The 20,245-nt window shown below is 41.9% G+C and overlaps 1 protein-coding gene across 2 annotated transcripts in view; it reads right to left on the reverse strand.

Moving 5' to 3' along the window:
• LOC136886849 (two pore potassium channel protein sup-9) overlaps positions 1-20,245 on the reverse strand; it is a 201,415-nt gene that overhangs the window by 13,283 nt on the left and 167,887 nt on the right. For both annotated transcript variants that reach the window (XM_067159696.2, XM_068230454.1), the window contains exon 4: positions 19,296-19,739. In XM_067159696.2, the coding sequence (XP_067015797.1) occupies positions 19,296-19,739 (444 nt within the window). The remainder of the gene's footprint in view (positions 1-19,295; positions 19,740-20,245) is intronic.

A 20,245-nucleotide genomic window follows, 5' to 3' on the forward strand; every position in this document is an offset into this window, starting at 1 on the left:
ATGTAAGGTATAGTTTGGATGACCAGATAATGATACCTAGCAACCGTGTAGACTGTGATGTAAGGTATAGATGGATTACCAGACAATGATACCAAGCAACCGTGTAGGCTGTGATGTAAGGTATAGTTTGGATTACCAGATAATGATACCTAGCAACCGTGTAGACTGTGATGTAAGGTATAGATGGATTACCAGACAATGATACCTAGCAACAGTGTAGGCTGTGATGTAAGGTATAGTTTGGATGACCAGATAATGATACCTAGCAACCGTGTAGACTGTGATGTAAGGTATAGATGGATTATCAGACAATGATACCTAGCAACCGTGTAGGCTGTGATGTAAGGTATAGATGGATTACCAGACAATGATACCTAGCAACCGTGTAGACAGTGATGTAAAGTATAGATGGATTACCAGACAATGATACCTAGCAACCGTGTAGACTGTGATGTAAGGTATAGTTTGGATGACCAGATAATGATACCTAGCAACCGTGTAGACTGTGATGTAAGGTATAGATGGATTACCAGACAATGATACCTAGCAACCGTGTAGACTGTGATGTAAGGTATAGTTTGGATGACCAGATAATGATACCTAGCAACCGTGTAGACTGTGATGTAAGGTATAGTTTGGATGACCAGACAATGATACCTAGCAACCGTGTAGACAGTGATGTAAGGTATAGTTTGGATGACCAGATAATGATACCTAGCAACCGTGTAGACTGTGATGTAAGGTATAGATGGATTACCAGACAATGATACCTAGCAACCGTGTAGACAGTAATGTAAGGTATAGTTTGGATGACCAGATAATGATACCTAGCAACCGTGTAGGCTGTGATGTAAGGTATAGATGGATTACCAGACAATGATACCTAGCAAACATGCAGGCTGTGATGTAAGGTATAGATGGATTACCAGACAATGTTACCTAGCAACCGTGTAGACAGTGATGTAAGGTATATTTTGGATGAGCAGACAATGATACCTAGCAACCGTGTAGACTGTGATGTAAGGTATAGATGGATTACCAGACAATGTTACCTAGCAACCGTGTAGACAGTGATGTAAGGTATAGTTTGGATGACCAGACAATGATACCTAGCAACCGTGTAGACAGTGATGTAAGGTATAGATGGATTACCAGACAATGATACCTAGCAACCGTGTAGACTGTGATGTAAGGTATAGATGGATTACCAGACAATGATACCTAGCAACCGTGTAGACTGTGATGTAAGGTATAGTTTGGATGACCAGACAATGTTACCTAGCAACCGTGTAGACTGTGATGTAAGGTATAGATGGATTACCAGACAATGTTACCTAGCAAACATGCAGGCTGTGATGTAAGGTATAGTTTGGATGACCAGATAATGATACCTAGCAACCGTGTAGACTGTGGTGTAAGGTATAGATGGATTACCAGACAATGTTACCTAGCAAACATGCAGGCTGTGATGTAAGGTATAGATGGATTACCAGACAATGTTACCTAGCAAACATGCAGGCTGTGATGTAAGGTATAGATGGATTACCAGACAATGTTACCTAGCAACCGTGTAGACAGTGATGTAAGGTATAGATGGATTACCAGACAATGTTACCTAGCAAACATGCAGGCTGTGATGTAAGGTATAGATGGATTACCAGACAATGATACCTAGCAAACATGCAGGCTGTGATGTAAGGTATAGTTTGGATGACCAGACAATGTTACCTAGCAACCGTGTAGACAGTGATGTAAGGTATAGATGGATTACCAGACAATGTTACCTAGCAAACATGCAGGCTGTGATGTAAGGTATAGATGGATTACCAGACAATGTTACCTAGCAACCGTGTAGACAGTGATGTAAGGTATAGATGGATTACCAGACAATGATACCTAGCAACCGTGTAGACTGTGATGTAAGGTATAGTTTGGATGACCAGACAATGATACCTAGCAACCGTGTAGACTGTGATGTAAGGTATAGTTTGGATTACCAGACAATGATACCTAGCAACCGTGTAGACTGTGATGTAAGGTATAGTTTGGATGACCAGATAATGATACCTAGCAACCGTGTAGACTGTGATGTAAGGTATAGTTTGGATTACCAGACAATGATACCTAGCAACCGCGTAGACAGTGATGTAAGGTATAGTTTGGATGACCAGATAATGATACCTAGCAACCGTGTAGACTGTGATGTAAGGTATAGTTTGGATGACCAGATAATGATACCTAGCAACCGTGTAGACAGTGATGTAAGGTATAGATGGATTACCAGACAATGATACCTAGCAACCGTGTAGACTGTGATGTAAGGTATAGTTTGGATGACCAGACAATGATACCTAGCAACCGTGTAGACAGTGATGTAAGGTATAGATGGATTACCAGACAATGATACCTAGCAACCGTGTAGACAGTGATGTAAGGTATAGTTTGGATGACCAGATAATGATACCTAGCAACCGTGTAGGCTGTGATGTAAGGTATAGATGGATTACCAGACAATGATACCTAGCAAACATGCAGGCTGTGATGTAAGGTATAGATGGATTACCAGACAATGTTACCTAGCAACCGTGTAGACAGTGATGTAAGGTATAGTTTGGATGACCAGACAATGATACCTAGCAACCGTGTGGACTGTGATGTAAGGTATAGATGGATTACCAGACAATGATACCTAGCAACCGTGTAGGCAGTGATGTAAGGTATAGTTTGGATGACCAGACAATGATACCTAGCAACCGTGTAGACAGTGATGTAAGGTATAGATGGATTACCAGACAATGATACCTAGCAACCGTGTAGGCTGTGATGTAAGGTATAGTTTGGATGACCAGACAATGATACCTAGCAACCGTGTAGACAGTGATGTAAGGTATAGATGGATTACCAGACAATGTTACCTAGCAACCGTGTAGACTGTGATGTAAGGTATAGATGGATTACCAGACAATGTTACCTAGCAAACATGCAGGCTATATCTTATGACTGGTGTTCACCAGAAAATAACAGCCTTTGATGGATGGCCATGACAGGAAGATATATTTATGGTCAGTTGATTTCCGTAAAGGGAAAACTGGTTGCTTTTATCCTAGGTCCTGGATATGTAGAGGTGGACCAATTTCTTGGCCACCACACTTCACTGACTTCACCGCTTAGTTTTTTACCTTTGCGGACACACAAAGTATATTGATGAAGCAAATAAAATTTCGGATAACTCTGCAATTATTCACTTTCGGGCCCATGTTTCCACACATTTTTGCTTTCTCTGTATATGAGGAATCTGTTTCTGAGATTATACCGCTGAGTTTCTATACTACGGTGTGACGTAATACACCCGACGCTCAGTGCCGAAGCTACGGAGCAGTAGAGAGGAAGCGGGAGGGAGAAAATTCATCCCGTGACGCGTAGCGCATTTGTACCCGTCTACACCGAGCAAGTTAGCTTAGTCTCAGGAGATAGTGGGTTCCAAGCACACTGTGTACTGTATTCACATCAGGCTCTACCTTAACACCACTCTCGCTTCCTTCCTAGTCACCACGTTAAAGTCATTCTTGAGGGAGAAAGAAGCTCCAATTCAACAGTACACATGTTGTTGAACCAACAACCTAATAACCTCAAATTACTTACACGTAGTTCTTGTATTACTGGCTTTAAATTCAGCGTCAGAGCCAGGTATCTGGAGAATTCCCAAACAGGGGACCCGACTTGCGTGCGAATGTAGAACACTGGTCAGAAGTTTAACACCACCACGCGATATAACAGAATTTGTATTCACACAATTCTTAATACAATGATTTCCCAACAATGTTTGTTTATAAAAAAATACAAAGCAGCACTCTCCACCAGACTTAACAAGCCGGAGCCTGCCTCTCAACTGACTCAAAATAACAAACGATGCCTGTCGCGAATCTGAAGTTGAAACACAACAGTCATCCGCCTGGAAGCCCCATATGCCACTGTCACTACATATAAAAGGTTTGACTAGAAAAACGTAGAGAGAGAAGAATTCTCAGGAAGACTCCAGGCACGGTAGTGGAAGATGGGGAATACCGGTGACCATTACATTTCAGAGCTCTACTCCCAGATATACAGGCTCTCTAACTGTGCCAGGAAAAGGACGGTCGTTTTCAGAAAGAAAAAATCTCTGAAGACGAAAGATCAGAGGAATGAAAGGACCTATACTCGGGGGATATGTGACAGTATTGGGCGAAGGTCAAAGTCTAACAGCTGAACAAGCGTGATCCCTACTTGGGCTCTTATAAGAAGGTTAAGTGGCGACTTTTTATTTATCTGTTTCTCCTTCGTCGCAAATGGTTCACTTAGGACCACGTGGAATCAACATTCATTGTTTTTTTTTCTTTTAGCCCAGTATTCCTTCATACGTAGTGAATGGATGTGTTTTCGTTGCATAGACCATGCATGCATCCTCAAAATTCCGTGAGAGTGTGACTTTTCTGATTTAATCAAGGTCCAGTAGAATTGGTGATCCTAATTCCTTCAGGTCTTTTTCCGTCTCTTTGTACCAATTTCATCTAGTGGTTTTATTCTTTACGAATTTGCAAATTTGATGAGCCAGTCTGTTTGAGTTCATTCTTTCTAAGTGCCCGATGAATTGTATTCTTCGCATACGTATTGTCTGTAATTTTCCAGATTCTCTTATACATTTCCGCATTTGGTTTTGGAAACTTTATTTATTTATTTATTTATTTATTTATTTATTTATTTATTTATTTATTTATTTAATTTGTGTCTTTATCAGTGGCAAAGCTAGGATTTGTGTTCCTCTCTTGCACTTATCCACTGCTCGTCTCCTTTTCGTTCTAGAACAAATAAAATCCTGGTATAAGTTCATGAGATCAGCCAACTCGAGCAGACAGATACACACCGAACATTAAATGGGTACAGATTAAATGCGAAAGTGTTCAGTGGATACAAATATTTCCTGAAATTCTAGGGTAGATATTAAAGGTGGCATTTCGCGGCCTTCAAGTTTTGACAGAGACTGTACGTGTACTGTTTATTGAATTCACTGCCGCATGCTCACAACAATTGTAGGAGCTGTTTATCTGGCCGCAGTGAAAGTTGTTATCTTGATAAAATATGCTGACAGTGTCCCCACACTCTCTCCTGTTATAAAGTGTCTATTTTATTACGGGTAAAGTTGGTCGTGCAGCTTCTGCCAGATAAGCAACAGAGATAGATGTCTCTTTTCCCCTTTACACGTACAGGTCAGTCGCAAGTAGAGTGCTGGGAGCCTGGAAGGACAACAAGGAAAATGATCCTTGATGACCATCTCCTTGATTTGTGGATGAGCGCGTGCACGAGAAACAACAAAGCGAGGGAAGAGAAAATGATTATTTTAGAACAGCTTACACATTCGACTGATGATTTGTTAACAAGAAAGTCATTCCTTGTATGGGTTACTAGTTTAGTATAAATTTTAAGTTTTATTAGCCCGCCGAAGCAAAAAATATTACATTTATGAGAAGGGTACTGTAACGACTTACACTTTTTTGACATAAATATGTCTTATGGCTGGAATCATCCAAAAAAGTTGTATAATGTAACGCGACGGACGTGTAACCATAGCAACCGTGCAGGCTGTGATGTAAGGTATGAATTGATGGCCAGACAATGTTACCTAGCAATTGTACTGTCTATGTTGTAAGTATGAGTGGATGGCCAGACAATGTTACCTATTAACCGTGCAGGGTATGATGTAAGGCATGGATGGAAGGCCAATATTACCTATTAACAGTGAAGTCTGTGATGTAATGTATGAGTGGATGGCGAGACAATGTTACTTAGCAAACGTACAGGCTATGATGTAAATATGGATGGATGGCCAGACAATGTTACCCAGTAACTGTGCAGGCTGTGATGTACTGTAAGGTATGGATGGATGGCCAGACAATGTTACCCAGTAACTGTGCAGGCTGTGATGTACTGTAAGGTATGAATGGATGGCCAGACAATGTTACCCAGTAACTGTGCAGGCTGTGATGTACTGTAAGGTATGGATGGATGGCCAGACAATGTTACCCAGTAACTGTGCAGGCTGTGATGTACTGTAAGGTATGGATGGATGGCCAGACAATGTTACCTAGTAACCGTGCAGAGTATGGTGTAAGGCATGGATGGATGGCCAGACAATGTTACCTAGTAACTGTGCATGGTATGGTGTAAGGTATGAATGGATAGCCAGACAATGTTACCTAGTAACTGTGCAGGCTGTGATGTACTGTAAGGTATGGGTGGATGGCCAGACAATGTTACCAAGTAACCGTGCAGGGTATGGTGTAAGGTATGAATGGATGGCCAGACAATGTTACCTAGTAACTGTGCAGGCTGTGATGTACTGTAAGGTATGGATGGATGGCCAGACAATGTTACCTAGTAACCGTGCAGGGTATGGTGTAAGGCATGGATGGATGGCAAGACAATGTTACCTAGTAAACGTGCAGGGTATGGTGTAAGGCATGGATGGATGGCCAGACAATGTTACCTAGTAAACGTGCAGGGTATGGTGTAAGGCATGGATGGATGGCCAGACAATGCTAGCTATTAACCATGCAGGCTGTGATGTAAGGTATGGATGGATGGCCAGACAATATTACCGTGCAGGCTATGTCGGTTGCGTGTTGATAGCTCGCAGCTTCGATTGCGGACACGGACTATTTGGGAATGTTGCCAGCTCGTTCCAGGGTTTTCCACCCCTCTTCCACAGTCTTACCAATCGAGTTCTGTTCTAGTTGTCATATAGATTGTTAGCTCTACCATAGTATTGAGTTTTTAGTTTGTTTATTTCCGTTCATTAATCGCTTTTGTGCTATTATGGAATTCATCAAGATGCAGAAAGGTAAGCTATGCGCTTTATTGCATTGTTATAGTTACAGACAATTTAGAATTAGTAAAAATGGCAGGCGTAATATAGTCCTTTTGAGCTTAATCCGTGTCAAGTAAATACGGTGAAATTCTTTACGTTTCGCAGAGAACTTTGCTCTGCGTCTTCAGAAGAAAATCTCGACGGTGCACGAGGAAGACTTGTCCAAGAATTAAGTTTGAATTTAGACGTTAAAGACAGAAGTGGAAGTGGTACGCTCATTCGTCACCAGATGGCTCACCGCACGCGGTATAGCGCCAGCTGACGGCACCATCAGAATCAGTCTGAGAGGGGGTTCACATAACAGGTGTGCACACATTATGAAAGTATGACATTGACACAAGCCTGGAATGAAACATCTGGTGATGAGAAACGTACGAAGTAATAATAGTGAAAGGACAGGGCAGGGAACTACCTAGGTAAATCCTTAATGACTGGCAACCACGTATTAGTATTGAAATTGTTCGGATTTCTATATATTTCCACAGCTTCCCGTATAATCCTAGACCTGTACTGTACAGTGTGGACAAGAGCTCGAGCATCTTGCAAAACGACATCATGACCCGACGATAGGGCGTGCTCACCTGGTTCGTTTTCCTTGATACGAGTACCAATGGACCGGCATGTTTGGCCACTGTATCCCTTACCGCAAGTACAGGGAATTTTGCATACCCCAGAATGTAAAAGTGGGGACAATTGGTCCTTCGTTTTACCTAGACTATGAGCAAGTTTAGTGACGGTACCAAACACGGTTTTTTATATTGTGTAAAAATAACAGTAAAAATGATGTTACCACACGGATTTGTTTGAAGGACAAAACTAAGTGAAAAGGAAAATGATTTACTAAAGAAAAAATGGGTAACGCAGTCCGATTGGCGGTAACAATAAACATTCATACACTTGCACTAATAATAAAAGTACAATATAGATGATTATTTCACAAAGGCTTATGTTTAGTAAATAATGTCCGCAATCGAGGCATATCGAGACTATTATGGGGTGTTCGCAATCGAGACTGTCCGCAATTAAGAAGCAACCAAAAGGGGAAAACCCTCACAACAACTGTCACTCTTCCCGAAATTCTTGTGTCCCCAATCGAGAATGTTCGCAATCGGGATGAAATCGCTATGTCTTATGGCTGGTTGCCATCTGAAATTAGCAGCCACTGATGGATAGCCATGACCGGGAGATATATGTATAACCATTTGCTTTCGCAAAGGGAAAATTGATTTGTTTTCTTCCTCCATGCACGGCTCACCTCGGACTTTTGAAGACACTCACGGCCAACCATTACAGTGCTCTACGACTTGGTTGCATCACTGGCAAAGGGACGACAGCTGCGGACACTACAGCCTATTTCATCTACCACTGCGATTGTATGAACGGACACCATCGAAGGCGATGATCAAGGACAACGCTGGACGACTTAGTTCCTCTGGAATTAAGGCGTTCCCACTGCATAAATTCAGAGGTTCTTGGCGGAAGTGTGTGGAGAACATTCACCTTCACGGAAAACAGTTTATAACTGGGTGGAATGACGGAAAACATCGGTGCAAAAGAGGACCAGTTCCGGAAGGAAATGACAGTCTCATCGCCCATCCAAGAGAACAAATGTATCAGATACTCAAAAATGGTGGAGTATACAGAAACGCCCTATAGTGCATGGTGGACGGCAACCTTCATTTAGGGAAGGTGTCTGCCAAATGAGTTCCAAAACTCTTGTCTGCAGAGCAAAAACAAAGGCGTGTGGATGTGCACAGAGATATTTTGCAACACCAAGATGAAGATCAATAAGCTCAAGAAAGCTAATTCCAGTGTCAAAAGTAAAGTTTATAAACGTTTGGTAAGACCGATTCTCGAATAAGGATCTGCGTGATGGGACACGTACAGGGCAGGTTTAATTAAATTCCTAGCAAAAGTTCAAAGAAGAGCTATGCGTTTCGTTAACGGGAATATGAGGAGTACCATTAATACGGGAAAGTCTTGAAGAACTCAGCTGTGGGGTCTTTATAAGACCTACACGGGAAGGGCTGCCTGGAGTAGTAATAGGTTGGAACCTCCCTCGTACTTATCTAGAAATGATCACAAGCATAAAATTAGGGCTAGAAACCTGCATACGGATGTGGGCAACGTTTCCTTCGTAAACAAGACGGTAAGGGATTGGAATAAATTACCTGCAGCAGTCTTTGAATTGGACGTTGTTCTCTTGTTGTTATAGTTGTTGGGTAATTATGTTTTTAACTTTACTTTATTATCCCTCGTAATGTGTCCGGCTCCATGGCTAAATGATTAGCGTGCTGGCCTTTGGTCTATGGGGTCCTGGGTTCTATTCCCGGACGGGTCGGGGATTTTAATCTTCATTGTTTAATCCAATGGCTTGGGGGCTGGGTGTGTGTGCCGTCTTAAGCATTAGAATTCATCACAGGTAGGGCTCCATTCTCGTAGACGCGCAGGTCGCCCATACGGCGTCAACCCGAAAGAACTGCACCCCGACACACGCCAATATTATTATTACTTGTAGTGTTAAGCACTGGCAATATTTAAGTTGTGTGTAAATTTGTTTATGATGATGCTGGGCCAAGAAAGTTAAACTAGTAGTATTTCTTGTTATATTTTCCTTCCATAGATTTGCTTATTGTACTCTTGTTGTTGTCCTTGTTGGGTAATTATGTTAAATTTATTATTACACTACTGTTAATGACCATTGCCACCGGGAAATTTCTCAATTTTGATGTATTTAATAATATAAATAATAATAATAATAATAATAATAATAATAATAATCCACAGCCTGTTTCCAGTCATTCCACCGGGTCAGGAATGTAATGAATGAAGCCCCCATCTAGCGGCGAGGATGGGTAATGTGCCGGCTGCCGAAGCCTGTCGCACTCCTCTGGAAATGACTAGGGCCCGCATGATGATGTAGTAATAGGTCAGAATGCAAACTTACTCGTGAGCGTTGCAAGTTTATTCTAACCCGGTTAACAATCATGTTATGAGGTTTGCATAATCATTAGAGGCTCGGCCCCTTGGAACACCCTGAAAGTTATGTTACTCTTGTTACATTACTGATGAACGGGCTAGACCACACATCTTACTCGACAAATTAGTTTGCATTCTAACTTATTAATGCATCAACATCTGGACTCTATAAATGACTGACAGATGAGATGAAATGATAATGGAGAGTGTTGCTGGAATGAAAGATGACAGGGAAAACCCGCAGAAAAATCTGTTCCACCTCCGCTTTGTCCAGCACAAATCTCACATGGAGTGACCGGGATTTGAACCACGGTATCCAGCGATGCGAGGCCGGCGCGCTGCCATCTGAACCACAGAGGCTTCAATAATAATAATAATAATAATAATAATAATAATAATAATAATAATAATAATAATAATAATAATAATAAACTTCCTGTATATCGTAATGAATATTGCCACCACAAGAAAAATACTTACAAATATCTTTAAAAAACTTTTCTGTCCTTGCATATTTTCGCCACCTGTAGCCTTTATGTAAAGTCCAGCATGAAGTAAACAGAGGATATTAAGAAATCCTCATATTTTCGATCCCGCATAACATTGTCCCTGAGTGTTGTAGTGTAACACTAGTCATATTAGTCTCAGAGATAGCCACCAAATGAGGAGCCTGTTGTACACGATCAAATATTTGTCAAAATCAAGACTTCACAAGAATTTTCAATACTTCACAAGTTTACTTGACAAATCTCGAGAAGTCTTGTAAAGTCTTGAAAGTGATTTAGAACCTGTTATAATCGATAAAAAAAATAGCCAAGTGTTTGACGGAATTGACCAATGGAATTCGAGTATTACCGGTGCGCGCTATGCTGCTAGGCATGCTGGGATTGACGGGGCAGGAATAAAAAAATGGCCATCTTCATTAGTGACGGATGTGTTATGTGTATTGATTGCTAAGTATGAGCCACATCCCTGCATATATTCAGTGTACTGCGTACACATTAAAATGCATAACCACCGATTATTCGATATTTTGTTGTAAATATTCAGTATTCCTAGTCACTTATTCAGATACTGTACTTGTATGCGCTAAAATGTTACGTTTCTTATTCTATTTATGATCGATCAAAACGTATCCATTGTCTTTTAAATCAGTCGACGTTTTCGCATGCTACGACGCTTCGAAAAGTAATGGAGCTCTCAAAATATGAGGCTCCTGTGGGAAGAGATAGCATCCTCGTTCTAAACTCATCGTTGTTGAATTATCTAGTGATACCGGAGTATCAAAGTATCATTATTGCTTGCCAGAAGTAGTCTTTCAAAACAGGCTGATTTTTCGTAGCGTTAACTTTCCATGCATTCATGCCTGCGGAGTGACAAGTCTACTTGTCAAAGTGTATGCTGGGTATTCAGCCCGAAGGTTGGTTTGATCCTTCACAGCTCTACCAAAGGCTGTCATAATAGCCTAGGCGTCACTGAAGAGGCATACTAGGCAAATCAGGAATGAGGTAGTTTCCCGTTGCTTTCCTCACCGAGCCAGAAGTTGCTATTACATATCAGTCTGCCAATCCCACTGAAATGCATGCACCAACCGACCCTATGAGCGATATTTTTAAACCATTCATAACAAGGACTGGCTGCATAAGGGATGGTATTACTAGCATCACTCATACCTCAGCCACATTCATATTGTCAAAGCCAAGGATGAGACTAAGACATGTCAATGAAAGTAACCCATACCAGAAGAAATAGTGCACTGTAAACACTACATCTCGCCAGCAAAGGCATCTTGTCAAAATATACCTCCATATTCGTAGAAAACTGAAGAAGTATTAAGTCCTAAGTTACAAATTAATACATTTATAGACATGATATAGGCTTTTGGGCTGATGCCATTTCAAAAAATAAGGTGATATTCTTTATGTTTCGCAGAGGACTTGACTCTGCGTCATCAGAAGAAAATCTCTGTTTATCAAAGACTATTTCTGGAAAGCTATAATGATACTTCGCTACTCCGGTATCACTAGATAATTCAAGGCTAAATTCAACAACGATGTGTTTAGAACGAGGAAGCAATCTCTTCCCACAGGAGCCTCATATTTTGAGAGCTCCATTACATTTCGAAGCGTCGTAGCATGTGGAAACATCGACTGATTTAAAAGACAATGGATACGTTTTGATCGATCATAAACAGAATAAGAAACGTGACATTTTAGCGCATACAAGTACAGTATGTGAATAAGTGAGACTTCTCCAACATGCCGGTCCATTGGTACTCGTATCAAGGAACACGAATGAAATATCCGTCTCAAGCAGCCAGACAAATCAGCAATAGCTGAGCTCGCCCTACCGTCGAGTCATGATGTCGTGTTGCAAGATGCTCGAGCTCTTACCCAAGCTAGACACTACAGGTCCAGAATTATACGGGAATCTGTGAAAATACGTAGAAGTCCTAACAATTTCAACAGGGACACTGCCTATCAGTTAAGTAATACGTAGTTGTCGGCCATTAAGGATTTACGTAGGTAATTCCCTTCACTACTGTTATTTTCTTTCGGTGTTTTCCAAATTCGCACCTTCCTCATCACCAGATGTTTCATTCCAGGCGTGTGTCAATGTCATACCTCACCTGTTATGTTATGTGACTCCCTCTCAGACTGATTCTGACGGTTACGTCAGCTTCCACTTCCGCGGTGTACCGCTTACGGTGACCATCTGGTGACGAATGAACGTACCACTTCCATTATCAAAGTCTAAATTCAAAACTCGTTCTTGGAGAAGACCATATAGAATAGTTCAAATCGTGATGCAGGTACTAAACGACAGCCATGGAAACATCCGTACGGAACCCGTATCAAACAAGTACAGTAACTAGTGATGGTGCACGGAAAGGCTGCAAGGTACGTAATGCTAGAAGCAGTGTAATAGCAGTGACGGAGAAATTTTGATGTGAGACTAGAAGGAAAGGAACATAGTTACGTGCCATATACCGGCTGCTTCAAATTCATACTCCGCAGACTGTTTGGTTGCCGTACCAATCAGGCGCATTCGTATGGGAAGGGAAGTTAAAGGAAAATCACAATATGTATAAACATTATTGTACGTTTTATCACAATAAATGTTACCGCATAGCCCCCTCGCAGTTCAGCACAGAATGCTGCTCTGCTCATTATGTGTTGTGGCACTCCTGTTAACATCGCCGGCAAGCGCAAAGTTAACCCTATTTACAGACAATGATTTGATCGCGCATATGTTCATGCAGTTACATCATGTGTTACTGTAGACGTAACTGAAACCAAACCAAACCAAATCCCAAGGCGCAACAGCCCTGAAGGGCCATGGCCTGCCAAGTGACCGCTGCTAACCCCGAAGGCTTACAGATTACGAGGTGTCGTGTGGTCAGCACGACGAATCCTCTCGGCCGTTATTCTTGGTTTCCGAGACCAGGGCCACCACCTCACCGTCAGATAGCTCCTCAATTGTAACCACGTAGCCTGAGTAGACCTCTAACCAGCCCTCAGATGCAGGTAAAATCCCTGATCTGGCCGGGAATCAAACCCGGGGCCTCCGTGTAAGAGGAAGGCACGCTACCACTACACCGCAGGGCCGGCTTTAGACGTAACCCGCTGAATGAAAAAAAAAGGACAAACTAACTACGTAAATATACGACCTGTAAGTAACGAGTAATTTATGCTCGTGTGACAGCTACTCACTTCTTCAGCGATCCAGTGAAGGAAAGTGTCACAATGAGCAATGCCGTCCCTCTGAACGAGTGCCAATGCACTTTAACGTGGTGGATTCCCAATGTGTTTGCCACAACTTGTTTGATGTTCTGTGGTTACAGCTTCTCTCACTACATTCATTTCCTCCGCATCCTTCTGCCGGGTTGGCACATTCTGAAACATACTGCGATATGAATGTCAGCAGTCTGGATACTGCTGTGCATAAAGTGCAGCCGCTTGTCGTTCATTGCAATGACACTCGCATAAGATAAACAGCATGTCGGCAAGTTCGTCATTCATCCGGCCCGTTGTTATGCATTGGATTAGTCTGAAACGCGCTAGACCTATTTGCACTCTAGGCAATACACACCGCAGCGTGTCAACAGGTCTGCAGCCCCTGCAATATTCGGCAACTCTTCCTACTTTACGTAGTTGCGTTCAGCAGTTTCGTGGACCATGTTGGAAGCTCCATCAGGTAGACCACACATTCTACTGCAGTGTATGTATCTAAAGCACACTGTATTTTTAAGCGTATTCTTCTACACTCCTTTGTAGCGAAAACTATTAATTTATTATTTCAAAATCATAAACATCCCTTCCATGTGCTTAGTTCTGCTGTCATCCTTCAAAAGCTGGTGGGTACATCCTGGGGTGCTAATGCTCAAATCCTGAGATCAACTGCTCTTCCAATTTCTTATTCCGTCGCTGAATATTGCTGCTCAACCTGACTTAACAGTGCTCACACTGGACTAGTAGACACCCAGCTGAACCAAGCAATGCGTGCCATTACAGGGTGCATTCGACCAACTAACACACACTGGCTTCCCGCCTTAAGCCACATACCACCTCCATCCTTAAGAAGATTACAGTCACTGCTTAAATTATGGAAGAAAATATAAACCAATCCTCACCTCCCTATTCATTCTGACATAGCAGCTTCTCAAGCTAAACGACCGAGATCCAGACACCCTTCTTGGCGTACTGCAATGAATGTACAGGACACCTCCTTTAATGTATCGAAGGCGTGGAAAGAACAATGGCAACAGCAATTTTCGTCACCACATCATCACGTCATTAAGAAGTGCTCAGATGGATTTTCCCTTCCCAGACGGCTAAACCGTATTAGGACCGGCCAAGGTAGAAGTGGAGCCACTCTCTTCAAATAGGGATGGAAGACATCATCACAATATGACTGCGGATAAGAGGAGCAGACAGTGGACCACACTGCATTTGAGTGTCCTTTGCATGCTTATAGAGGATTTACATTGTGTCTCAAGCGAAGCACTTTCCTGGATCTCAACTTTTGATATGGAACTTTAGTTATAAACTTGAGATGGTTGTTGTACATATTGTATATAATATTGTGTCATCATACGTTAAATAAGTAAGTTCCCCTGTCATAAAAACTTGGCAAATCGAACAGTTACATCGCACTGTGCAGTAAAATCTGTGCTCAGCAGAAACACAGAGAAAATTATTTCCGCTGTATGCAGGACTCCGTTTCATAAAGGTGCTTTAAAAAAGTCATAATTACAAACCTCCGTTAGATAATCTAGCAGTAGATACATATGACTGTGTGCGGTAGTAAATACAATAATGACACTAATCACAGACTTATATACTTCTGTTCTTGGTTGTAAACCTCCTCACAGTACAAAGTAGTGCAGTACTGCCATTTACTTCTTCCAGTAAACCAGAATTGTACGCTGGGCACAACTATCCCTGGTGGCACGGTTCTCAATTAAAATGCGGGCACGGCAAATAATGTCGAACAATTCCGCATCCTTTTTCACCAGCGAAAAAGACTGGATGTCCTTTGTGGATTATAAGGCACGTCGGTAGGATTCACGTTATATAAACTATCTTCTTCATCGTCTTCGGTCTCGTCATCACCGCCATCAGATTCTGTTCCTTTTCTTGGAGATGATGGGTGAGGAACTCTTCGATGTTTTCTCTGTCAACTTCTAGATCAATGATCACGTAATCTTCTGCACTGGCAGTGCCATAATTACACTATTCGAGAGTTTTTTTGTAGCGAATAAGAATTTTCGTTTATTATGGCTCCTTCGTCAGGGTAGGGGACAAACTTGTCTTTGTGAAGGCATTGACGTACCGTATCTGGCGACTCTCCTTGCGCTGCTTCTGCGATCCAAATTGCAGCATCGAACACGGAAACAGACATTTTCTGGCCGATTACTATCTCATCTACCTTAGATACACATGTACTCAAAATGGTTAGGAAGGAAATTCATATATTTTTCCCTTTATAGTCACAAAATTCATTTCCGTTTCCGCGTTAGACAGGTTCCGCTAAATGCAGGTAAACCACATTCATATTTAACCATGAATAACGGGACCGAGAAAATTTTCTGATATGAGCAGTTTTCTGGTTCATAAAGGTTCCGCTAAAGGCAGGTTTAATTCTATTTACGAGACATGCCTGTGAACGTGGGATATTTGTTGTGTGGGTGGTATCACGACAGGGAAACAGACTGCTAACACGATATTGCGCCAGTGAACGCTGCCTATATAAACAAGAGCAGCTCCGCTCTCAGCCACTAGAATCTTAAGTTGAAGTACAGTATTAATGATATTTCAAGAAGTAACAGTCCAACGTATAAAATAATTATATGTATGAAATTGTAACAGTTGTTAAAACCCCCCTTCTAGTGGCAAACATTAGTACACTTTTATTTAAAGAAAACAAAGTTGGTGTCAACATCTCCGTTATCAATACCACAGACATGCGTAGCACACTATTCACGGGTTTCGTAATACCATTTAGGAATACGAATATAAAAAAATCATACCTTCACCGATTTTCTTTTGCATTCTGCTTTACGTCGCACCGGCACAGATAGGTCTTATGGCGACGATGGGATAGGAAAGGGCTAGGAATGAGATGGAAGTGACCGTAGCCTTCCGCAGCATTTGGCTGGGTGAAAATGGGAAACCACGGAATACTTCTTCAGGGCTGCCGACAGTGGGATGTGAACCCGCTATCTCCCGATTTCAAACTCACAGCTGGTCGCCTCTAACCGTACGGCCAACTTGCTTGGTCCTTTAAGTAATTAAAAGCTGCTTTGGTGTTATATCTTAGGTGGATAACCCTGTATGTTAAAACTTAATTTTGTTACTATACCACTTTAAGAAGGCGTTGATAACGGGATATCTTCCATTGGCAAGGTATAATAATAATAATAATAATAATAATAATAATAATAATAATAATAATAACCGTATCCCTTGGAGGTCACTCTAAAATAATAAACATTGAAAAGCAAGAAAGGAAAATTCTCCGGAAAATGTATGTTCCTACGAGAGAAAATGGAGTATGGATTAAGAGGAGACCAGCGGATCTCTACTCATTAACTGACAGGTTCACTGATGTCGTATGCAAGAGACGCCTGAAATTCTATGACCATATCTATAGAACGGACAGTGACAGGATCAACAAAAGATTACTTAAAATAATCAACTCAAATAAGGTCAAAATACGAGTAAACTGGCTAGACGAAACTAAGGCAGATCTCCAAGAAATGAATATCAACGGACACCATAGAAGATCGTGGAGCATTTAGTACAACAGGAGCCAAGGACAAATTCGGGGAGAAACCTAAAATGCAAAAGTGGTAGGAAGTGATCCAAAGAACGCACGATGTAACACAGTGCATTCATGAAGATATTTTGGGAGGATGTTGTTGTTGTTGTTGTAGTAGTTTGAGTAATCAGTCCTTAGACCCTATCTTGAGCTAATCGTTTCATTTCTACACAAATACTGCATCCTACATCTGCACTAATGTGTTTGTCATATTCATACCTTGGTACACCCCAACCGTTATCACCTCCTACACTTCCCTCTAAAAGAACAACTGCACAATTCGTGGGTAGATTAAGATGTGTTCGATCATTCTATCTCTTCTTCTCGTCAGATTTATCCAAATCGATCTTCTCTCACCAGTTCGATTCAGTTTCTCTTCATTTGTGATTCGATCTACCCATCTCACCTTCAGCATTCTTGTGTAATACCACATTTCAAAAGCTTCTATACTCATTCCTCCTGAATTAGTTACCGTCCATGCTTCACTTCCATACATTGCCTCGCTCCATACGAAAGTCTTCAAAAACATCTTTCTAATTCCCATATCAATGTTCGAAGTGAGCAAATTTCTTTTCTTAATAAAGGTCTTCCTTTCTTGTGCTAGTCTGCATTTTATGTCCTCCTTAATTCTGCCACGGTAGGTACTCTACTGAACAAGTAACAGTATTCATCGACTTCCTTTAAGACTTCATTTTCTAATTTAATATTTCCTGCTTCACCTGAGTTGGTTCGAATGCACTCCATTATTTTTGTTTTGGGCTTGCTTATTTTCATCTTGTACTCCTTCCCCAAGACCACGTCCATATTCAGGAATTTCTCCAGATCTTCTGCAGTCTCTGGTAAAATAACAATGTCATCAGCAAATCTCAGGGTTTTGATTTCCTCTCCTTAGATTGTGATTCTCTTTCCAAATTCTAGTTTGATTTCCTTTACCGTCTGTTGTACGAACATTAAGAAAGAGGGGGGACAAACTGCAGCCTTGCCTCACTCCTTTCTGGATTGCTCCTTGAATTTCAAAGCCCTGGATTCTTTGAGAGGATAAGAAGGCGAAAATCAGAAAGACATCATCCAACAAAGAAGTTCCATCGCGGGCATAACGAAGTAAATAAGAATAATAACGGTATTTATTAATCACTTCCAGACTACTACCAGGTGTATTCATAAGTCCTTTCAGGTTTCACTAAGAGATGGCGCCACAAACAGTACGCAACGTATTTGACACATACGTCAGTTTGTCCATCCTACCAACATACACAAGTTGAGTCCCCCAAACACTAGCGTCTGTGTTTTGTCCTTCAGTGATCATGCCGACGTTTGTGCCTGAAAAAGAACATTTGAAGCACGCATTGCTTTTCTTATTTAATCAAAAGGAAAAGGCTATGGAAAGTCATCGTTTGCTGCTGGAAATATATGGTGAACACGCTCCATCGATTAGAACATGTGAGACATGCTTTCGACAATTTAAACGTGGTGATTTCAATGTGAAAGACAGTGCGCGCTCTGGTAGACCACAAAAGTGCGAAAACGAGCAATGAAGTCTTGAATCCCGGCGAAACCGTTAATGAACAGCGGTACCGCCAACAAATGATTCATTTAAAACACGCATTGATCGATAGACAACCGGAATGAGCCAGAATACATTGCAAAGTTATTTTCTTGCACGGCATTGCACCGTCTTACACAGCAAAACCGGTGAAAGACACCTTGAAATCGCTTGGATGGGACATCCTTCCGCACCCTCCGTACAGCCCAGACCTGGCGCCATGTATCACCTCCTCGCATCAATGGAGCACGCGCTCGCAAGGCAGCACTTCAGCAATTTCGAGGAAGTTGGAAAATGGTTCGACGGATGGTTTACCGCAAATGACAAGCAGTTTTTCTGGCATGTTTTTCATAACTTGCCTGAAGGATAGGCGAAGCGTGTTCAAGGCGACGGCCAGTGTTCTGAATAAACAAGAAATTAATTTCGCTTGAAAATTACGTGTTTTCTTTACCACAAAACCCGGCAAGAACTTATGCATACACCTGGTATAATTCACTGTATGTTGGCTACAATCCGCTGTAGGGTAACTAATGGTGTTCGTTTTCTTACCGCCTGTTGACGTCTCCGACACCTGCAGGCCGTCCTCACAGCCGCTATCCCTCCTCGTATCTTGGCCACCACCTCTTCCTGCATGAGGTTGAAGCACATGGCGATCAGGGCCATCCCGAGCATGAGGTACATGGAGCAGAAGATGAAGCTCAGCTGTATCTCCTGGCTGGCATAAATCTTGTCGCCCGGAACCAGGTCACCAAAACCGATGGTGCTCAGGGAGATGAAGCAGAAGTAGGAGCTGTCCAGGAAGTTCCACGACTCATACTTGGAGAAGAGCAAGGCTCCTCCACACACGTAGCCCACCATGATGGCAAGACACAGTGTGACCGGCACTGTCACCGCCTGCGGGTCGTACTCACTGCTCGACATAGAGCCAGAATCCGAGCCAGACTCGCTAGCCACTGACCCAGCGCCGGGTTCTCCTTGTCCGGCGTCTACTACCTGAAACAGTGAAACACTTTCATTGCCCTCTCAAGAACATTTCTGAACAGATTGACTGTGTTTCTTAGAAAATTGTACAAAATTATGTTGATATTCTCCTAGTCAGTACTATAATATTTACACCCAATTAAGACGAAACTTCACATACACAACAGACATGTTTCGACCCAGCATAGAGTAATCCTCAGTAAGACATATATAATAAATTACAAACATCAGATGCACAAAATAAATTATTATTATTTGTGCATGGACCCTGTTGAATCACGCATTACATTTAAGATTCGCCTTTCTAACAGACCATATTGCTTTCATTGTTTCACTGTGTGTCTGTTTTCTTTCCTCTGACCACTTCGTCCCCGATCTTTTAGGGGCTTCATTCTCTGATTTACTACCCATCTATATATCTTCTAGCAAACGGCGGAGTTGGCCTTGCGGTCAGGGGCGCGCGGCTGTGAGCTTTCATCCGGGAGATAGTGGGTTCGAATCACACTGTCGGAAGTCCT

The sequence above is a fragment of the Anabrus simplex genome, chromosome X (assembly GCF_040414725.1).
Source record: "Anabrus simplex isolate iqAnaSimp1 chromosome X, ASM4041472v1, whole genome shotgun sequence".
NCBI lineage: Eukaryota > Metazoa > Arthropoda > Insecta > Orthoptera > Tettigoniidae > Anabrus > Anabrus simplex.